This window comes from Cavia porcellus, unplaced genomic scaffold, assembly GCF_034190915.1.
Source record: "Cavia porcellus strain 051 isolate PalLab524CR breed Dunkin Hartley unplaced genomic scaffold, mCavPor4.1 scaffold_25, whole genome shotgun sequence".
NCBI classification, from domain to species: domain Eukaryota; kingdom Metazoa; phylum Chordata; class Mammalia; order Rodentia; family Caviidae; genus Cavia; species Cavia porcellus.
In genome coordinates this window covers 48091072-48114058 of record NW_026947508.1, presented here as the reverse complement: position 1 = coordinate 48114058, position 22987 = coordinate 48091072, and the positions used below count along the sequence as shown (strand labels likewise).

Here is a 22987-nt window from a genome sequence, read left to right as displayed (position 1 = left end):
TGAGTAAAAACAACATACACAACACAAAGGAGGTCAGAAAGAGTTACTGTTATTTTCTATTGAATATTCTTCCAAAAGCATTATTTTTATCTCATTTATGAGTTATAGAAAATAACAGCATTAGAAAAATCAGGAAGAAAGATAAAAAGAAGTTAACCTAAACAGGAAAAAAAAACAAGACTGAAAACTTTATAAACATAAATTAATGAGATTGTAGTCTGAGAACTGTGCCTCTGAAAACAAACTTTATTTGTTCAATTATTTTTAGCAATAGCATTTTACAACTCTAATACCCTGATTTTTCAAGAAGGAACATCATTTAAAAAATAATTTCACTTTAAAAATAGGCCTGTATTCATCTATAAATGTTTCCCCCAAGCTCTGATCATATTTCATTTTATTTGGGGAAAATGTTTCTTTGTGATGGCATAAAATGCAAAATTCTAAAGATGTGTATTCCAGTACAGAAGTTTAAGAACTGTTAATGAGAAATCAATGAAGGTCATCAAATACAAGACATTAATTGTTTGCCAGCTACTGGTATTGCTTCTTCCCCAGTTCTCCTAAGAAAAACTCTAAATTATATCTGCCACAGGATAATCCTTGAATATACTTTTATGTAAAACAAGAGCTTTTGTTTACAGTTTTTAGATTTTACTGTTCCTACTTTTATTCTGAAACTCAAATTTACCCCAAACCATAATTACCATATTAACTCTGTCCTGCATATTTATATGCAATTCCGCATAGCAGTAGTATATCAGGCTCTGCATGCAGAGGCCAGGAAAACACGACTGGAACAACCCATGGAACAACAGAGCTATCTCAGATTATTTGCCAATGTGTAGTTTCAATCTAAGTTCTGACAATGAAATATATGGATCTATATCTCATCGTGATTTTCCAGAGTTGCCAGAGGGAGTTAGTTCTTCACAGCTTGGCTTTGCCTGGCTGAAGCTGAAGATTCTGTAGCTTCATCGCCAGACCCATGTTGCCAGAGATTTTCAATTTACCTTGAAAGAAGGCCTGTGAGAAAGAAGAGAGAGAAATGGTGGGTTCTGTCTTGAGATTGCTAATGCTCCTGGACTCCCGGCCCTGAGATCATTCATTCAGGTCATTCAACGTTCTTCAAAATATGACAGCTTTTTGAAACAGAGTTAGTCACATCCCTCAGACAAAAGGACTGTGAAAGCCGTGTTTTACGTAGAGCAGAAGGAGGGGATACTCCCCTCAAATGTCTCTCTGCTTCTTTTCCCCCAAAATGTCTTCTCCTAGAAAGTGAGACTTGCTCTGTTTAGTTTTCCCTGATGAAGAGTGGTCCACTCAGAAGACAGGCCTGTGTGTCTTTGGAACCCATGTTACTCTGTGGCCCAGTGAGAAGACTCTGACCACTTTGAAGGGCAGAGTTGAAATCTGTTCCCTTTTATGACACTTGGATTAGATCACATTATGTTTGCTAAATTTACCAGGAAACAAAACCCCAGAACAACTTACAGAGGAACAGCAAAGTTGGGAGCACAGCATGATATTCCTGCCATGCCCAATCTTTTAACTCAACTCAAGTGAGGAAGAGCTAGGTGAGAAAAGTTTCTGACAGTCTTAGCTTTTTATATAAGTATATTAAGAAATGAGGAGTTTTACTAGTTTTTTTGTACACCTCCTGGTAAGGGTGACTAATTCCTTTTTATTCTCCCCTCCCTGTCTGGACAAACTAAATATTTCCTTTCTATATGGCACGAAGCCTCCTGATGACTTAAAGGTCAGGTGTCTCAGAACACAATACATTTAACATATGTCACTGAAAAACATGGATCGGCAGTACAAAAGAAATGCATCATCTTTCCTCTTTTTAACTTAAAAGGAAAATAATGCTTTATTTATTAATAGAGAAAACACGAATCTGACCCTATGGAGAACCCAAACATACAGATCATGTTAAAGTGGCCCCTAGGTGTTCTTTATGTGTGCTTTGGGCTGGAGAGCACATGGCTTTGTTTCAAATGTAGCAAACACTGAAATTAGAATTTCCACTACATTTAATGATTCCCAGTCAAGTCCTCTACTGAACATAAGGGAAGGCCATTAGCACATTACCCAAAGGTCTGCCATTTCAATCTCTGCCTCCCTTGGTGCTAACAGGTGCTAAAGGAAAAGAAACTGTCACTTCCCCCCCATACTCCAAACAGGAAGTGTACGGATATATGGAGAGAGTGAAGGCAGCTGATGCATGAAGTCTGCACACCAGGCCAAACTAGTACGCAGTGTCTGCAGGGGGACAGAAGTGTGGCTGGGAAGGAGAATGACTGCCAGCTCCGATACTGGTGGCCTCTGTTCCGTCCAGGTTTTGAGAGCAGCTCTGAGGGTGGAAATGTCAGTGTGTTTGCCACTGAAACATCATGGTACCAACTGAAATATGTGTAGTGGCTTAAAAATTTTTTTAAAAAGGCATACAAGTGAGAGTCCCACTGAGTTATTTTATCCAGTCTTATGAATTACCAGGGAAGGATGAGAATATGCTCTGAAACAAATAAGACTGAGGCAACAAATTAAGTTACAATGCAAAGCAAGGTCTTAGCTTCTTTTTGCTAATGGAAAGTTCAGTACACCAAGCTCAGTGCATCCTGTCTGTTCAACACCACACGACTGAAGAATACGAAGAGACTCTTGACCATCTGGGGACGAGGAAGATCCACACAAGGCACTAACATATTTTAGTCAAACACAATGGAATCCAACAACTGTTTATAAAAGCCTGAGCACATCAGACATTGTGCTAGGTTCTAGAAGCACAGAGATCCATATGATGTGATTTGTATTTGAGACACTCACTATTTGATGGAAAAGAGAGGCACATTACAACTAACATATCATAGGGACTGGGGATTTAGCTCAGCAGCATAAGCACCTGCCTTGCAAGCAGGCAGTCGTGAGTTCCATCCCTGGTACCGATAAAAAGGAAAAAGACAATAAATAAATAAATAAATAAACAACTAACATATCATGACGAGTGCTGAGCCAACAGTCCAGTAAGTGGCTCAGAGGCGGGGCTCTACACCTCAACAGTTTAGAGGGGGTCCTAGGAGATAGTATCTGAGTTAGTTTCAAAAGACAGGGGTTGTGTCAGGGAAGGAGAGTTCAGACAAGAAGAACAAAGGCAAAAACACAGAACCTACAGCTACTCCTCTCCATTGGGTGTTGCCACTGTCTGGCTGTCCTGGGGGGTCCTAATGTCCCAGGAAACAAGGCCCCTTGACTGTGAGCCAGGTGGGGCAGCCTGGATCTCTGGCTGTACTAACTCTTTTACCGACTGGTCTCATATTAAAGTGTGGTTGCCCTGACTGTGGGAACTATTTCCTGAATCTGGCACTTCCAGTGTCTGACACACAGCTGGCTCCACAAATGTCTGTCATTTGTCAGGTGATATTCTGGAGAATGCTGAGTTTTGTGGGTCGGACCACTTTGCACATGAAGGTGTGAACGTGAAGTACAAAGGGCTGAAAGGTTTACCTGCTAGTAGGATAGAGGTGCCATCAAACTTACCGACTGAGGATTCATTTTACCAGTCATTAGGGCCAGCAAGTCTGAGTCAGCCATGGTGATGGTGCAATCTGCCTTCTTATCTAAAGTAGGATACACAGGAGAAAGAGGAGAGAAGGGAGAATTTGGTTTACTTACATACTGAGTCAAGAGCCAGTGACTACAAGAGAATCACAGTCAGCCCCAAGTGGTAGACGGGAAATGGGCATTCATGTCTATGAATCTGGAAAATGGTACCATAAAGAAAGCTTGATATTTAACATAAGGAATATAATTAAGTAAATCATGTCCATACAGTGGATGCAATGCAGCTATTATGAGACATGCTGTGGATCTAGACTTACTGACTTGAAGAGTGTTTGCTATTTTGCTTGTGATACTGTTATATAAACCAGTTGCACAATAAGTTGTAGGTATGATCCAACTTTTTATTAAAAAAGTGTCCAATGCCAGGCATGGTGGCACACACCTGTAATCCCAGGACTCAGGAGGCAGAGGCAGAAGGATTGTTGCGAGTTTGAGACCAGCCTAGGCTATAAAGTGAGCTCAAGGCCAGCCTGAACTGCACAGAGAGACCCTGTCTCAAAAAGACAAACAAAAAAAAAGTATCCAATTACCTAAGTATAGGAAAAGCACCTGATGACTTAAATGTCACACGTGACTCATGTTACTGTGGCAGACAGACTCTAAAGTGACCCCCTTGACGCTGCTTCTTGGTGTTCCTGCCTTTGTATAATCCCCTTCTCTCCTGTATGAGCAGGTCTGGTGACTACTTCTAGCTGAAAGACAGTAAAGGCAATGAGGAATGGCATTCCTATATTGGTGTGCTGTATAAGCCGCCATCTTTCCAGCAGACTCATTCTTGCTGTGCTGCTGGCTCTGAACAGCCATGTGTGCCCAGTAAGGTTCCCCTGCTGGGGAGCTAGGATGCTTCCTGAGGAGCTAGGATGACTCTAGCATGCAACCAGCAACACATTAAGGCTGTCACTGTCACAGCCATAGGAAATCATCCTGCCTGCAGGTTGTACACGCTCGGACTTGAGCCTTTTCCTCGTAAAGGCCTCTAAAGAGGGCCGCGGCCTGGCTAGCACCTTGGTTGCAGTCTTGGGTGATCCTCTGCAGAGGACCCGCTAAGCTATTTTCAGCCTCTCATCCATGGGAATCTGTAGGTTGATACATGTGTGTGTAGTAATTTGTTATGCAGCCAGAGAAAACAAATATAGTCATCTACATCTGTGGCCCATGAATTTTTCTGTAAACGATTGGATACTAAATATTTTAGGTTCTGTGGATAACCAGGTCTCTATCACAACTACTTCACTCTCCCTGTGCAATGCAAAAGCAGTCACAGACAACACACGAACAACATGTGGCTACGTTCCAATAAAAGTATTTTCAAAGCAGGTGGCAGACAGCAGAGGAAAAAATATTTGCAACTCAAGTATTATCTAAAAACTGTATCTAGAATACAGAAAAAATTCCTACTACTCAGTTAGAAAATCTTAGATAACTCACTATAAACCCAGGCAAATGGCAGAAGCAGGCACAGTACTGAAGAGGCTCTTCCAAATGGCCCAGACCATATGAAACACTGCTTAACTTCACTTGTCAGTGGAACATCTACATTACAACTACAAGGACATGCCACACACCTGCTAGAATGAATGACTGGAATTATTTTTTAAAAAAGGCAAAATCCAGCACTGGCGAAGATGCCGAGCAACCTAACAGAGGGACCACAATATGGCACAGGCACTCTGGATGACAGTCGAGGAGTTTTGTAACATGAAGACTTCAAGGGAGCAGGCCCCTTATAGTCCTGTTCACTGCTGTGCCCCTGAGCCCTTGAAGAGTGCTTCACACATAAAGAGCAGTCAATAAATTAAATCATCTATGTCTTAACCAAAAAGCCAGGGTAAACAAAATGTGGCATGTTCATAGTACGAAATAATTAAGAGCAGGATAAAGAAAAAACATCTTTATTACATATCCTACAACTCAAGGATAACCTTTACAGGACTAATTGTCAAAGAGCATTCTACCTTGGCTACTAATAAAAGTTTCTCTTATGATGAAGGAAAAAAATATATGAAGCCTTAAAAATTAAGGAAACTACAGTCTAGAAAACCCATTTCTATTGCAGGTATGTGACAGTGAAGAACAGCAAACAAACTGAGATGTTGTGTCTGACTCTAGTCTTCTAAGCATTACTGAGCTCTCATACTGAGCACTGCACACACCTGATCTTTATAAAAGTCAGAGAGTTCAAATAGCTTGCCCCAGATTGCACAGCAGATTCCTGTGGCCGACATCTGTGGTCCAACCCCTGTGCTCCACAGAATCCTCTCTGCATGGGAAAGATGCATGCATCCCTAACCTCGGTCTTCACGGGGCTTTCACCAATGCACCAGCATGTGGCGGGTTCTGGATGCCTTTCCCGTTCCCCAAGTCCTTTAGGGGGCTTACAAGCCTTTGGGTCCAAACAAGATTTATATTTAATGTCAGGCCTGGGGTAAGCAGTGGTTTACAAAGCACTGACAAGTGCTTTATGCACCTTACTACCTCGTCAGTCCCCACCGCAGCTTCATGGGTGGAATTATTCTCACTCACTTTCGAGGGAGGACAGCTGAACTCCGGGGGAAGGTGTACACAGAGTCCAAACTGACAGACAAGTCTGGGTTCTGTCTATGCACTCCAGGGATGGGGACCCTGAGACTTTCTGTATTCTACTGCCCATACAGGAATACGGCTGAGAACTCAAGTGCTGGGATGCGAAATAAAGGAATAATTTGTCATGTTAGACAAATTTCCCAGTGATGTGTGACATGAGTTGTTTCAGAGGGGATGAGAGAAGGGCAAGGCTCATGGAGAAGACAATGAAAGGCACACAGGGTACGCAAATCCATAGCTCCTGTGTCCAAAATCATCACCAAGCTTTAGAGGACAAGCAAATAAAATACATTTAAGCAAATACTACTTAACAGTAAATAAACCTCCTAAAACTATGTACATGCCAAAGAAACTATCAATTCTCCTAAGGCTCCAGTTCAAATTAGGGCAGGTTATTGATGCTTTAACATAGCTAAGCTCTAACAAATGGTCACTTGTTGGTGGAGGTAAAAGGAGCTGCCAATTTCCAGTGTGGCTTTCACTGGGTAAGTCCACATTTCAGCACCACTCCAGACTGCCAGTGGGTGTCAGTTTCAGCAGAAACTGCCCTGCCCCAGAGTACAATCACTTTGGGTCTCAGACAGGGCAACTAATGAGGGGAGAGCACATGGCAAGGGTATCTCTGCAGGGAATGAGGTCTTTCTGAAATCACTCCACAGCTTTCCATATGTACATTTATCTTTCCTAATGAAATGACCAACTAGCAACAAGATAGGAGGAAAGGAGAAAGTTTTTAAAATCACCTTGACATCTGTCTCAGAATTGCAGACTATAATCTGAAGTAACTATTAAACTGTAGTCATTTAAAAAACTGGCACAAAGTTCTTTCTAGTTCTAAAAGCTGAAATCTAGACAAAGATTCAGCTCCCTTTCCTATGCCACCTTAGAGTGGTAGCTCCCAGGGTACAAAACCTTTTCTTTTTTTTTTTTTTTTAAATTTTATTTAAGGAGGAAAAAAAAAAACAGAAAAAGGGTACAAGTTATACAGAATTTCAGAAAAAATAAACAACAGGAAATCACTAGTTAATTACATATTGTCATCTTAGAAATAGTTGTTGAAGTTACAAAATTAAAGCATGTAGAGGGGACTTTCAAACAGTGAGACTGCAAACAGTTTTGTTCAATAATCCAACAAAACTCAGTAATATGGTTATCTGTCTTATACACTTAAATATATATGCAGTTATATCTTTTAGAGAACTTTCTTTTCTTTTCTTTTGTACAATGACAATTACACATTTTGGGTTTTATTACTCCCACAGTTTTTATTACTTTTTTTTTTTGAAGAAAGTAAAACCAAATGTGACATACCAGGACAGAGTCAGTCAAATCAAAAGGATGGACATAATACATAATGTAAAAACAAAATACAAGGTGATCAACAATGGTTATCATAATGCCTCTTGTTATCTTAGAAAGAATTGCCTATATCATCAGTTATAATAAAATTGAACAAAACAGTAAAGAATAAGACCAATAAAACCAAAACATTGGAGACATTAGAGGACTTCAAAAGAAGATAACAGTCAACCAGATGGGCATCACAATGGATCTTATTGTCTTCATAGTTGTTGCCTAGACTTTCAAACTTGGTACTATCTAGCATAACAGAATAGAGGAAAATCAGTCAAAACAAGATGGTGAGAGCAATACAGAGTTTCAAATCAAGTTATTAGGAAATCAAAGTGGGTTAGTATAATATATCCTGCTATTTTTTATTTATTTTTCCCTTAATTAAAAGGATAAAAATGAAAAAGTAGATAATAAAAAGGAGATTGAGATAAAAAAAAAGAGGGCATAACAACAAAACAGTGCAGGTCAAAACATAACCATTTAAGCAAAATAGAGTTTCACCACAAGATAATCTTGACATAATAGTAGTTACCATAGTGTCTCTTCCCTTAAAATCTTTGGGTATAACTTCATATACTGTAGCATCAAACATATCAAGACAATGTAAAACCATTCAAGAGAATGACAGTATTACAGGGTATTTAAAATCAACTAACAGAAAATGAACAATGGTTTCTGTATAATCTCCTTGTCTATAAAAATTTTTGTTTATATTATCACATATAATAAAATCCAACAAGATACAACACGTTAAAACCGATGGAGACAGAAGAACAAAAGCTTGATGGGACTTCAAAACAAGAAGATATTAAATCAGCACTACCTATTATGATGTCTTGTTTTCTCCAAAATGGCTGTTCCTACCATCCAACCTTCTCTGCCTTTCTGTTGAGCTTTTTTTCTGTCATTAGTTGTCAGTTTGTCTTCTGCATTTCCCCTTCTGCTCCATTCACTGTGGCCTCTCTGTCACTGTTTCTGGAATCTTGGTATTTTTCATTTTTAGAATATCCTGCAGTAACCTCTGTAGAGTTGAATTGGTGGTTGCAAATTCCCCTAGTTCCTCTTTATCCTGGAAGCACCTTGTTTTTCCATCAATTTCTAGGGACAGTTGTGCAGGATATATCAATCTTGGCTGGAAGTCATTATCTTTCAAAGCTTGAATTATTTCCCCCCACGCTCTTCGTGATTTGATGGTTTGTGCCAAGAAGTCTGCTGTAAATCTGATGGGTGTTCCCTTGTAAGTGATCTGTTTCTTGTCTCTGATGGCTTTTAATATTCTGTTCTTATATTGGATTTCTGGAATTTTGATTATTATATGCCTGGTGTAGTTCTGTTTGGGTTGTAGATGGCTGGGGTCCTGTATGCCTCATACATCTGAGTATCTTTACCTTTTGCTAAATTAGGAAAATTCTCCTGGATTATTTCTGTGAATAGCTTTGGTAGTTCATTTGTTTGAGTCCCTACTTCTTCTTTTATGTTAATTCTTAAGTTATAGATCCTCTTGTCATCTTCTAGTCTTTGTATTATTGCTGTTTGTTTTCTTGTTATTTTTAAGAAGTTTTTCATTTCATGCTCCCACATTACAAATCTGTCCTCCAGTTCTGATAATCTACCCTTAGTTTCTTTCAAGCTGTTATGCCAGCTTTCAATAGAGTTTTTAGTTTCCTGGTAATCTCTGTGAACCTGCTTCACGTATTCTATGTTTTCTCTATTTTCTCCATCAAACAATTCTCCCCTTTTTTTCTGTTCTTCCATTCCACCATCTGTTTTTTCTTGGGCGGTGCTTAGCATTTCTCTAACTATTCTACTTATTTCTTGCTTTATTTCATTAAATACTTCATTTTTGAACTCGTCTATGAAGTTCCGGAGATACCGTTTTATATCTATAGGTGCCGTGTCTGATATTGCATGTTTTCTGTCTTCATTCTCTTTTGCTTTTACCTTTCCTGGATCAGTGTTCTCAGGATTGGGGACTGAGGAGCCTTTCTTGTTGCTCCCTTTTCCCATACTTTTTGTTCCTTCCATACAAGCCTATGTAGGAGGCTCAGTTTTTTTTTTTTTTTTTTTCTTTGTCTGTTGCAGTTTGTTTGAAAACAATCTGCCGGCTAGGTGTTCCCGCCCACTGCAGTGTACTAGGGAGACACAGACCTGGGCAGCCTCTGCTGGGCCCGCCCCTCCAGGTCAACCTACTGAGTGTTTCACTGCTAGGGTGCGCCGCCAGGCACAGGGACCTGATTTGGGCTAGCCTACAGGATCTTAGTTCGCAGCGTCACCAGGCCAAGCACTCCCCACCACTCCCGCTTGAGGGGGGAATATCCGACTAAAGTCACTGCAGGGCTGTGTTCTGGCTAGTCTGCCCGTTCCCAGAATGTCCTCTGTTGGAGCCTCCTAGTCTATGAAAGGGTCCCCATTTCACTCACTGCAGGTCGAACCAGTCCCGCTCTCAATGCCATTTGGGCCAATTCCTGATCTCAGAGCTTTCGCCCGCTTCTCTCCCTGCCATGCGGATTGGGACACAGTATCGGCAGCAGGAAATTCAAATCGCGGCTTCCAATGGCACGGGATCCAGCTTCCGCACTGAGATTTTATCTGTTCCTGTTATAGCATCAGGATTGCATTTCCAGTTGGTTTCTCTCAGCTTACTTTGTTCCTGGGTTGGCAGGGTACATCTCCCCTTGCGTAGGACTCCTCACATGGCACCGCTCCTGGATTCTAAGCTGGTAATCTCAGAGAGCCTCCGTGGCTGCTGTTATTTGTCCGCCATGTTCTCCCAGAAGTCTGGTACAAAACCTTTTCTGCCCAACGTTGAGGGAGGAGGCATCTGCTTTTTCAGGAATATTCACAACAAAGCCACACTGCCCACTTCACACCAGTTGGTTCCTTACTCTGACTTACCTTTTCCTGCTTAACTTCCTGACTGCACATTCATTCATCAAAGTGATGCTCTTAACTCTGCCTCCAAGCTCCATACTCTAATCCAGGAGCTGTCAACCTCTCCTCCCTTAGAATGCCCTGAATATTTAACCATCATAGCAAAGAGACAGTCATCTACTCAGCCCTCCTTCCACCTGTGCTTCTGGTGTCCTCTCCTCTGTGACCTTCCTCAGTAACTCAGCAATCCTCAAGTGCGACCATCTGTGACAGACCTCTTTTTTCTACACAGCCTCCAGGTTCCATTAGTTCCACCTCCAATACAAGCAGCTCTCCTAACATCTGACTCGCCATGCTCACTACACACCAAGCTGCTCACTTAGCTCACAACCCTCCCAAATGTTCTCTCTGACCTCATCTCTCCTTTGCCAATCCATTAGGTCTGATGCACCAGCTCCGTCTTCTAAAATATGGCTGGCTTTTGCTTTTCTACTTCAAAATTTTAATGGCTTGATGATGTATTAAATGACTTTCAAAGTTCCTATCATGCATAGTAAGCTCTTCGAAAGCTGGTCCCACTCCATCATATACCATGTCCTTGTTAGCAAGAAAGTACAAGACACCTACCACTGACGGAATGTTTTCTATGCAGCACTCAGTCTGTGGTTCAAAGGTACTTAGTTTGCAAAGCCCATCACTTGTTAAGTACTATGCCAGGAACTGGGAATGCAATAAACCTTGACAAAAAGCTCACTTCCACAAAGATTGCAAAGATGGACAATAAGCAAACAAAGTATTATATAGGATATGAGAGGGTGATACATGCTACAGAGAAACATAAGGGAGAAATGACAACGGGTATGGTAATGAAAATGTAATCTTTTAAGGAAGTTAGGGAAAAGCTCGTGAGAAGGTGACATTTGGGCAAAAAGTAAAACATATAGGACCAGCCATGAGGACATCTAGACAAGGACACTTCTAAACAGTGAGCCCACACAGTAGAAGACAGAACCTCACATTCAAGCAATAGCAAAGAAGCCAGTGTTACTGCAGCCAAGTAAGGCAGGATGTAGCAAGACCCAGAAGACTGGGGCCAGATCACATAGTGCTGTCACAGGAACTCTGCTTTTACTTGGAATAAGTTGATGACCACTGGACAGTTGGAACAGAGCAGGGTAAAAAGCTTTTGAGTTTTAAAATGATCACTCTGGCTGCTGTGTGCAGAAGATCACTGGGGGCACAGACAGAAGCAAGAAGAAGCAAAAATAAGACAACAGCTTAAACCAGATGCTAGTAGCCGAAGACAGGATTTGCTGGGCAAGTCTGTCAAGTGAGAAAAGGGCACTCAGCAAGACACTGCAGCAAGTTACCAAGAAGGGAGGAGCGCCGGAGGAGCAATGCTTACAGGGAGCAGGAGGAACAGGAGCTCGGCTTCAGACACGGCAGCTTTGGAGAGCTATCAGGTGCTGCAATGGTTTGAACGTTCTCTCTAAAACTCTTGTTGCATTTTAATTGTATTTGTAATAGCATTAAAAAGTGAAGGGGTGGATGTGGTGTTTATAATGCCAGAACTCTGGGAGGCTGAGGCAACGCACGTTCAAGCCGCCTGGGTAACTTAGGGAGACCCTATTCTAAAAAACAAAACAAAAACCCAAAATAAAACAAGAATGGATTAATGCCATTACCTTAGGAATGAGCTCGTGAAAACAAAATGTCCAGCCCCTACCACCCTTTTTCTCTCTCTGTCTCACAAATGCTTACCTGCTCTTCCACTACATTGTGATACAGTAACAAAGTAGTCACAAGACACAGCCTTTCAATACTGGATACCAGCCTCCAGAACCATGAGCCACATAAACCTCTAATGTCTATAAAAACTTACTCAGTTGGTGTCAGTCTGTTACAGTGCAGCAAACATCCTAAAATAGTCATCTTAACAGTAAACCTGTAAATTAAGAAGCTGCATATTCACTTAGGTATTCATGAACACACAAATCTAGGAGTTATTGGGAGGGTGTCTTTAAACAAGAAGTAGATAAGATCCTAAGGACCCCACGTGAGTCTGTCTAAGCTGAGACTGATGATGAGCCTCCTGACCTTGTGAGGAGTTGGCTCTGACCTCTCCTGTTCCCAAGGAGTCACTGGTTCTTTAACAAGAGCTAGTACCTCTAAAGCTGTTCCTTTTGGGGAACACCAAAACTGACTCCCAATTTTCCCAGCCGACAGTCTCTATGAACTTATCATTGCTCCATAAATGAAATCACCATTGTACTAACCTGAGTTGGGAAGAACTGATCCTTTGCCATTCTTCACATCCACGACCCAGGTCGCTTCCTTACCTCCGGGGCCGTCCTTCACCTTAAAGGCAAAAATACCCCCAATTTTCTTCACAAACTGTTCGCCTTCCTGGAAACAAATACAACACAGAAAGTTACATTAGGTCTTTTTTCTAGCTTTCTCCTCAGACAAACCAGTGCTTAAGCAGGTACACGATTGGATCACCGGGCAGTTCCCGAGCTCCCTTAGGATTTTTTACCCAAAAGACAAGAAGGCAATCAGGTAACAACTCCCACATCTGCCTGCTTCCCCGTCCTGTCCCCACTCTCCATTATTCAAGACCTCCCTGCACTGAGCTCTGTGTGCCCAACACACCCTACCGCCCCGGTCATCGGACACGCACTGTCACAGCCCCTCCGGACCTTGCGCCTGCCTCACCATGAGGCTGCAGAGGTTATGATCTCGGGGCAGCCCCTCCCCAACCCTATGTGAACCTAAGCCTTCCACACTTCTCCCAGCAGCAGAATTCACTTCCAAACACTAGTTTAACCCTTCCCGCTTCCACTACTCAAGTCCAAGCTGCTACTACCAACCCTCCTCGATGCATCCGTGTAACTCCACTGCAGCCCTCACAAAACACCTGAGCAGCAGCTAAACAAAAAAGAAAGAAGAAACAGCCCATTCCTTTCCTTTATACAATTTAATGGCTATTTTTTAAATCTAAAACTGTCGGTAAAATTCCCCCAGATCCCTGCAAGGCCACGCGTAGGCCCACAGCCTAGTTTCCCAGCCCCACCTCAAGCTACCTGCACACGGGCTCACTAACCCTCAGGCCTCTGTGTCCCCCAGGCGCAAGCTCCCTGTTTCCCGACAGCCTCACGGGCGGCAACGACCTTGTTACCAGAATCTAAATTAGATCCTTCATGTTCTTTTATCTTCCCCATGAAACTCACCATCATCTATCAATATTTATACATTCATTTAATGTCTCTCTCATTAGTCTATAATATAATCAGGGTAAGAAATCGTGTAACAGCATGTTAGTTTACCAGGGAGTGAAATACGGTAATACCTGGTATTAAGCAGGAATATAACAAGTGTAGTTCTTGCTTGGTTCATTACCCTGATAAATATAAGAAACAGATCAAAGGGAAAATGTAAAGAGAAATGAAGTGGCTTCAGAGATTTCCTAGGGTACTGTCTCAGAATCTAGCAACATGTAGGAACAGAGTAAAAAGCACTGCGTTAATTCAAGGCAATGTATCACCAATAAAAGAACTTCAGAGGGGCCAAAATAGCAAATCCAAAATTTCTAACTTTCTCTTTTCACCTTAATGTTACATTGAAAGACAGAGACAGAGATAAGAGACAAAGAGAAAGAAAGAGGGAGAGAAAGAGAGGAGGGAGAGGGAGGAGAGAGAGAGAGAAAGGCGAGGAGGGGAGGGGAAGGAAGGAAAAGAGAAGAGAGGAGAGGAGAGGAGAGGAGAGGAGAGGAGAGAAGAGAGGAGAGGTGGCATAGCAGCATTTTCTGCTTCAATAATCTGGGACACATTCACTCTGACCTCTCTAAGTGCAGGAGGAATTCTTAACCCATCTCTTCCTTTTTGCATCCCAATGTTTAGAACTTTGGAGATGAGAGATTGGCAAATTAAACTGGCAAAATAAATTATATTTAATTTTGGTTCCCCACAATCAGAACTTAAATGTAAGTGGTTCTGAGATCTAAGTTTTTTATTTGGGGTGAGGATATCAACTCGTTTTCTATATTAATGTAAGACTTACACATGTAATACACCACCTACCATTCACCTTTGTTTGCCAGGATAAAAATGGACTAATATGGAAAACATAACCCCAGAGTAAGGTCTGCAGCTGACTTCCCGCAACCCCCTCCTCTTTTCTTTTGCCCTTCACCACCCCCAGCTTCATCTTTCCTGCCTGAAACATCTACTAAGCCGTATGTCGTTCTAGGCACCAAAAGCAAAGAATCTAGCAGGAGTCACAAAAGCAAATGACAGCAATGCTCCGTGACAACTATGACGACACACAGTGCACATGGGCACTGAGGGGACAGCTAGTATGGTGAACGGTGCAAGGGTGACAGCAGTTTAAAAAAAAAAGGGTGTCATGTTTAAAAAAAAAGCAGAATAATTTTATTAAAATAATTTTGCTTTAGAGAAGAAACGCATTTCACAGTGGATCACAGTATTAGAAAATGTGGATAAGCAAAAATACAAATCATTCATAATTTTCAGGCTTTTTCAAAGAAAATCACACTTGGTATAAGTCCCATCTTTTTTCTCAGTATATATATTTTTAAACTGGGATACTGTTCTGTCATCTACTTTTCTGTTTAATATAATTATCTGCATTACTGCCACTAAACATCCACATAATTTTTGTTATCTCATTTTACTTTCCCCTTTTAATTAGTATGGTTATTATACATAATAAGCACACTGGGCTGGGGATTTAGCTCAGTGGCTTAAGCACCTGCCTAGCAAGTGCGAGGTGGTGAGTTCAATCCCTGGTACCAAAAAAAGGGAAATCACAGGGGAGCTGGCACAGGTACATGTCACATCTTGATCTTTTTTACTTCCCTCTCCTCTCATTGACCCAGATCTCCTTCCCATTGCCACACAGTCCATCTCATGGTTTCCTGTCACCTGTCTTTTAGTTTTAAAATTATTTCTACCTCAGGTTTCTCATATAAGAGAAAACCATGAGATATTTAAGCTTTTGTGTCTTACTTATGTCACTTAGCTGAATGGTCTTAAGTACTTTCATTTTCCTGCAAATGACTCAAATTTATCCTTCCTTATGGGTGAGTAGTATACCACTGTGTATAAAAACCGTATTTTCTTTATTCACTTATCTGTTAAAGGATATATAGGCTGCTCCCAAGATTTAGCTATCATGAACTGTGCTGCTATAAACATCAGTACGCTTGTATCACAGTAATATGACCTTTAACTCTTTGGAAGATACTCAGAAGTGGTACAGCTGGCTCAAATGGAATCCCTTTTTTTAGTGTTTTTGGGAATCTCTGTACTGATTTCCCATAGTGGTTGTAGTAGTTTATTGTTAACCCACTAACAATGTAGGATTACTTTCTTCCCACAACTTCTCCAACATTTGTTGGCTTTCTGAGTCCTTGAAAACTAATTTTTTTCTGGAATAAGGTGGAGTCTCAGTGTTGTTTCTATTTCTATCTTTCTCGTGGCCAAAGATGTTAAACACTTTTTCAAGTATTTACTGGCCATCTGAATGTCTTCTGAGGAGTGTCTCTTCATTTCAATTCCGTATTTTTGGATGATACCTTTTATTCCTGGGGAAGGTCTAATTTTTGAGTTTTTTATATATTTTGAGTATGTATCCTTTGTCCAAGGAGTAGCTGGAATTTTTTCTCCTATTTTGTAGGTTGTCTCTTCTTTCCTTTAGTTATTTCTATTGCCGTGCAGAAACTTGTAAATTTGATATAGACCCAATTGTTGCTCCTTACATTATTTCTTATGTAACCAGGATTCAGTTAAGAAAGTCCTGTTCCTTCTAGAGTTTTACCTATTTTATTCAGGAAATTTAAGTGTTTCTGTTTTAGTATCTCAGTCTTCGGAGTCAAAAACAACAACAAAAAAAAATCAACTTTATTTATTTACTCATTTATTTAGATTTTATTTTAAAGAGAATAATACCAAACAAAATAAAACAGAACAAAGCCAATCAAAACAAGACAGTGATACAAGATTTCAAAACAGGATAGTAGAAAATCAAAAATGGTTACCATAATGCCTCTTGTTAGCTTCAAAATTGCTGCCCATACCATCAGCCATAATATAATGAAACAAAACAGAACATAATAAAACCAATCAAAATGGAGCATTAAAGAAAACAAAACAGTGAGAACAATATTGGATTTCAAAAACAAAACAGTAGGAAATTCCCCATAATTGCTGTACTGTGTATTGTTATCCTCTAACTAAATGCTCAGATTACCAGCTTTAGGACCACAAAGTCAATCAGACAATACAAGAATTAAGCTGCTTTTGTACCTCAGTTGCTATCAACTCAGCCGGTTGCTCACAGGGTCAAGGGCACGGGGGCTCTCCTTAGGCTCCCAGCCTATGTGCCCGCTGGTTCACGTGAAGGGCAAACTGGCTTCTTGTTGCTTTTTCTGGCCCCACATGGCTGCCACTGGCTCATGGGAGGGGCAAATTGGCTTCTTGTCGCTTTTCCTGGCCCCACATGGCCACTGCTGGCTCATAGAAAGGGTGAACTGGCTTCTTGTTTCTCTTCCTGGCTCTGCATAGCGCTTTGATCCAGTTGATTTTATTTTAGTACACGATGAGAAATATGGATCTAGATTCATCTTGCATGTAGATAACCAGTTTTCCCAGAACCATTTGCTTAAGATGTTATCTTTCAATTCTGTTCAATTGATCCACACTTGTTTTTGTACCAGTACAGAGCTGTTTTTTTTTTAATCACCTTCCACATAATTTTAAATGGCCACATATAAAATTGTAAAAGAATACCATATTTTATTTAACCAATATCCTTTTGCTTATTACTTAGGCCATTTCTATCTTTAGTCTTATGCTATGATGTTCTAACATTCTCATATTTTAGTATTTTTACACACCCTCAATTATTTAAGAGAAAATTCCTAAAAATAAACTTTGCTAGTTACCTGGCAAAATAACTTGTCTATAATTCTGCCCAAGTTATGAAAATGCTGTATCTTAGTTTTCTTATCTGTGAAATGGAAATAAAACTACCCTCATAAAGTTCTATAAAAATCAAGTTTTATAAATACCTGTTAACAGAGTAATTTGTTCAAAGAATGTTACCATTTTGTTTTGCTGATTTATTTTATGAGCTGTCAACCCTGTGTTAACATAATAGCTTTATCATGTGCTTCACTCTAGCACAGCAAACCTTCATCATAGCTCCTCTCTTCCCAAGAGTCTAGGCTACTTTTGGATTTTTTGCTTGTTTGGTTTGGTTTGGTTTTGAGACAGGGTCTCACTTATTGTAGTTCTATTTGGTCTTGAACTCACAGTGATTCTCCTGCCTTAGTCTCCTAAGTGCTGGAATTATAGGCCTCCACCATCTTACCTGGTTATTCTTGAATTTGAATAAATACAATTTTTTTTCTTTATGTATTTTATAAGTGTTTTGTTAAATTTTCCCTCAAAATGCTGTTGAATTTAGATGGAATTACACACCTAAATTGTAAGGAGGAGAGGTAACCGTCATTGTAATATTGAGTCTTTTATGTATAAATATGATACATTTTCACAAGTCCTTCAACGTCAGTTAAAAAAATGTGCTCTCCCCCATTTTTATGATTTTGCAAATGTCTTGATGCATTTATTCTTAGATATTTTATATTACTCTTGCTAATAATGTATTTTTTCATTACATACTATGGCTGGGTTACTGCAAATACATACAAATATAGTAAGCTTTTATATTTATTTTGGAACTGGCTGCTTTTTGAGTTCTTTTATTTCTAGTATCTTTTACTTCATACATTATTTATCTTAGCTTTGTATCTCTGTAACAATTGGTATTCAAGATCCTTCCTTTTGGTACCATAATATTCACTCCTTTAACAAAGGTCTGGAAAGTGTTCACTGTATTTAACTACTGTAGTAAGTATTTAAAAGACTGAAATAATCATTTCCCCTGAGAAGTTACCTACGTAAAATACTAACTTCTGTCTCTATGTACAGCCTGGACTAAATCTACCCTTTCTTTTTATTGTGTTTTTTTCTAAGCAGCAACTGGAATATACTTAACAATCCATAAGATTCAATCTTTTAAAGTATAAAATTGAGTGAATTTTTTTTCAGCATATTCAGAGTTGTGTAGCCAACATCATTAATTTTAGAACATTCTCATTACTCCAGAAAGAAGTTTGTCCCCATCAGCAGTCACCCCCTGCCTGGGGTGGCTTAAATCTTTCAAGGCTCATGTGCTAAAGGCCTGGTTGCTAGCCTGTGACAGGCCAGGTGGGAGGTCTCTGAGGAGGTGGGGCTCAGGGAAAGAAATTACTTAAGTCAATATGTAACCCATTCCTTTGAAGGGGGCAGTGAGAGCTCAGCCTCTTTCTCTCCGTTTGCTTCCTGATCACACTGCAGCTGAGCAGCTATACTAAACCATGCACTCCACTGTGATGTTCTGTCTCTCCACACACCCAAAAGCCACAGAGCTAACCAGCCATTGCCTGAAATTTCTGGATCTGTAGGCCAAAACACATTCTTCCTTCTTTTAATTTGAATTACTTCAGGCATTTTCTTCACAGCAGTGGAACACTGGCTAATGCACCATTCCTCCTCACTAGCTTCCAGCAACCACAAATCTTACTTCCTGCCTCTACAGAGCTGCTTATTCTGGGTATATGGCCGCCTGTGGATGACTTCTTTCTTTCACTTAGCACAATGCTTTCATGATTCAGGCAAGGTGAAAATGTATACAGGCACTTCATTCCTTTTGCTAGCCAATTATTAATCTGTATGATGACTGGAGCATATTTTGTTGACCTCCCTTCAGCTGATGGTTGTTTCTACTTTTGGTTGTTATAAGTAATCCTGCTATCAACATTTGTGAACAAGTTTTTGTGTGGATACAGACTCTAATTAAGTACTTATCTAGGAGTAGATTTGCTGGGTCGTAAGATGCTGTTTAACTTTTTGAAGAACTAACAAACTTCTCTAAAGTGGGTATACTATGTAACAATCCACCTCTATGCCTCTGCCAAATCATCCCTCTAAAATAATCAAACACTAACATAACCCATCTAATAATCTCAGGCTTGAATTTCATACACAGCCAAAAGGATGAAGGTTGTCTTAATATAGCATTCAAGAATCTTCATGATCTAAAAGATATTTGTCCGTTTTTATCTCTAGTCACCTTCTTACCTTCTCAGGCTTTATGTTCCAATACTCATCATCCTGCTATCTTTTGCCTCTATACCCTTATTCATCACACACACCCCCTCTTCTAGTCCTTTCCACCCCAACCTCGTCACCCAAGTCTCAGCCCAAAGGTAATTCTCTCCAGCAGGCTTCTCTGACTCCAGTAGGCACTCTCAAGGTCCTGGACATGCACCTTTGTATCTTGTTCAAGAAGCTACATTTTTCTGGAAATTTTTTCTCAAATCTCTCTTTCTACTAAACTCTACAAGGAGCAGAGACTTATGGCTAATAAGCAGTAAACCTGAACTCATTCCCAGTTTGGTTTATTCCTAAATTCAATGCACTTTCCATTTGACCATAATATACCATAGCTGTATATTGCTTCAAACCAGAACATTTCCATAGAACAGTCTTTGCTACTACAAAGGAGTTAAAAGAAAGTCCAAAATCGTCTCCACATTCCTCGAAATCTTTTCTCTCTGTCTCTAACATTCTGCAGAGACAACCCAGGGCAACAGGTTAATATGGATTGTGTGCTAAGCCACTCAGAAGCCAGGGTCCTTGGAGCCAGCACCCCATGAGTGACTCTCTCCAGGTGTATCCATGCCATCTGCTTGCAAAATGCCTCAGGAATACAGCTATGTGCAGACACCAGGAGGTCAGAGCAGGAGGACACCAGCACACATTCCAAAGCCCCACCTGTGTGCTTGAAGAGAAATTCCTGCAATCCTCTACTTATTCTCCCACCTACTTCAGACAGATGGAGATTAATTTGCACTTGCTGAGAACCAACTGGTTCCCTTATAAAATCATATTCATTGGTGAATAAAACACATTTACTTCAAGAGGAGCATGAGATTGGGTAAAGAAATGCATGAGGAGAAGAGAGAGTTAAAAGAAAAAGAAAATAGAGTTGTGAAACTGGAGATTCTGAGTACTAAGAAAGTCCTAAGTGCCTCCTTATAGAAGAAAAATACTTCTGAGTAGGCAAAAGGTCAAGGAGTAGGTCCTGTCGTAAACTTAGAGGGACAAAAAATTAAGACAGATTTCAAAGAAGGGGCGATGGAGTACTGCTAACAAAGACAAAGGTGGAAATAAAATCTCTTACCAGGCTGCCTTTGCTAATGCAGAAAATGAATGAATTGACAAAAGAATCCAAGACTTTAATTTTCTAGTGCTGAAAACTCTGAGAAAATTGACAATCGTGGGAAGGAGAAAAGAAACAAGGGGATAAGGTTAATGGGGGTGAGGATATGGAGTAGAAAAGAATTAAAAATGGGAGCAGGGAGTAAGAGGCATACATTTGCAAAGCTAAAGCATGCTGCAAAATAAAACAGTAATGAATTATTCAGTGACTTCCCTATGGCTGTATCTCAGACCTCAGAGTAGATAAACGCTGATTTTTTTTTTTAAATATAGACGAAGGTTGAGAAAAGCAGAAAACAAACCAAGTTCAGTCTTTCTAGTGAAGAGTTTGACAAATTGTATTAAAATGTGAAATGTATATATCTAACTACACAAAAATTCTTTCTTATTCTTTAAGCTAAGTTGATCCTGACACAAGTACTTAAAGATAAATGCAAAAGGAAATTTACTGCAGCACTATTTCTCATGCAAAATATTCGTGATTGATAGCTAGTTAAATAAATTATGACACATTTGTATAATGTCTATCATGCACTGGAAAGGGTGGTAGGGCTTTATGTACAGCCTCGGAACACATTCTAAAGAGAAAGCAGCAGGTCACAAGAATGGTACCTCATGCAGGTGTGTGTCCACAGGATGGCAGTGTGACAGTCCTATGGCCTGGCCCAGTGCTGCCCCCACCCCTCCATCCCCTAGTCTTGTCTCGCTGATCTTAGGGACAATCCTGAAAGTGCGGAGTCCTTTCCTCAGTGGTTACTCGCCTCAGTATAGTTACCTAAGGAGTTAACAAGCCCTGATGTAGCAGAAATGCCCCCCACCTCAGCACTTGCTAGTGGCCCAGGTCAACAGTTGTTCAGTTCCTGTTATTGTTTCTGAGAAACAGCTGTGAAGCATATTGTAAGTATCAATCCTCAGTTGACAAGCCATTCTGCCTCTGTACTCCCTGCTTTCTTACGTCATATAAGCCCTAGACCACCAGAGATCAGGACCTAATATTCTAGGAATGACACTGATCAGAACCTGTCAATATAAATAAATCTGCCTCCAAATCCTGGGTGTTTCTCGGTGTTTCTGTTTGCAGGTGCACCACAATAGGGAATTAGGAAATGTACCCAATTTGCCTTTCACTCTCTGACTCTTAACAAGTATGGAACATAGAGTGCAAATCCTCTGAATCCTTTTGTTTATTTCAGCCCATTTTGATCATCTTATCAGACAGGTAATCTGAACTGTGTGAACATGGCTATAATTAAGCCTTGGTCTCAAATCTAAAATCAATAATGAAATTCCAAGATACTGCTAAGTTTAAAACTATGAAGTAAATTTTTCCTGAGGATAGTAGCTGCCTTTTTGGAGCTGCTGTTAGACTGCTTTTGTAAGATTATTACCTATCAAGAATCAATTACTGTATATAAAAATAACCTATGTACAGTGTATAATAAAAAATTCAACTTGTGCCTGATCCAAGTTATATAACACTGAGATGACAGAAAAATGGCTTACCATTATTAACATTTTAGGGAACTGTGAATGGTAGAATTTGGGAGATATTTAAAATTTTATTTATTTATTTATTTATTTAGGTACTAGGGATCAAACTCACAACCTCATGCTTACAAGGCAAGTGCTTGTGCTTGCTGAGCTAAATTCCCAGATAACATTTTATTTTTATGTGTTTCTGTATAGTGTAAAATTTAGTTATCATCTTATTTTACCACAACAAAATAACGAAACTCGTTGAAAAACATCAAATACAAATGACTCGTTTTTAAAAAAAATTTTGGCCAGGGATTTAGCTCAGCAACGTAAGGGCCTGCTTGGCAAGTGTGAGGCTGTGAGTTTGATCCCTGGTACCAAAAAAACGCTAAACATACAAAAAAAAATTTTATAAAATGCATTTAAAGGCATATTTAAAATACTATTTTTTGGAATAATTTTAAGTAAAATCTTTTTAATTCAGAAGGAAATTATACCAAAATAAATGAGAACCCCTTTACATATAAACTTTGTCCATAATGAGTATCTCCCTGACAAACAGGACTAAGATAAATACAGTATTTATTATGACTCTCTAATTCAAATCTGGAGATCTGTGCATTCCTTAAGTGTATTCTTACTAGAATTACAAGGAACATTTAATAGACAATCAAAAATCTAAAGCACACTCAATACCTGACAAAGTAGCATAAATTTTCAATTTGTACAACTGC

The 22987-nt window shown here is 39.9% G+C and overlaps 1 protein-coding gene across 1 annotated transcript in view; it reads right to left on the bottom strand.

Moving 5' to 3' along the window:
* Positions 1–226: 226 nt before the first annotated feature.
* The window catches only part of Scp2 (sterol carrier protein 2), a 179510-nt gene continuing 156749 nt past the window's right edge, over positions 227–22987 (bottom strand). Inside the window, exons 14-16 of the mRNA XM_003460957.5 lie at positions 12708–12837; positions 3541–3620; positions 227–1026 (exon numbers count right to left, since the gene is read on the bottom strand). Of these exons, the coding sequence (XP_003461005.1) occupies positions 931–1026; positions 3541–3620; positions 12708–12837 (306 nt within the window). The 3' untranslated portion in view covers positions 227–930. The remainder of the gene's footprint in view (positions 1027–3540; positions 3621–12707; positions 12838–22987) is intronic.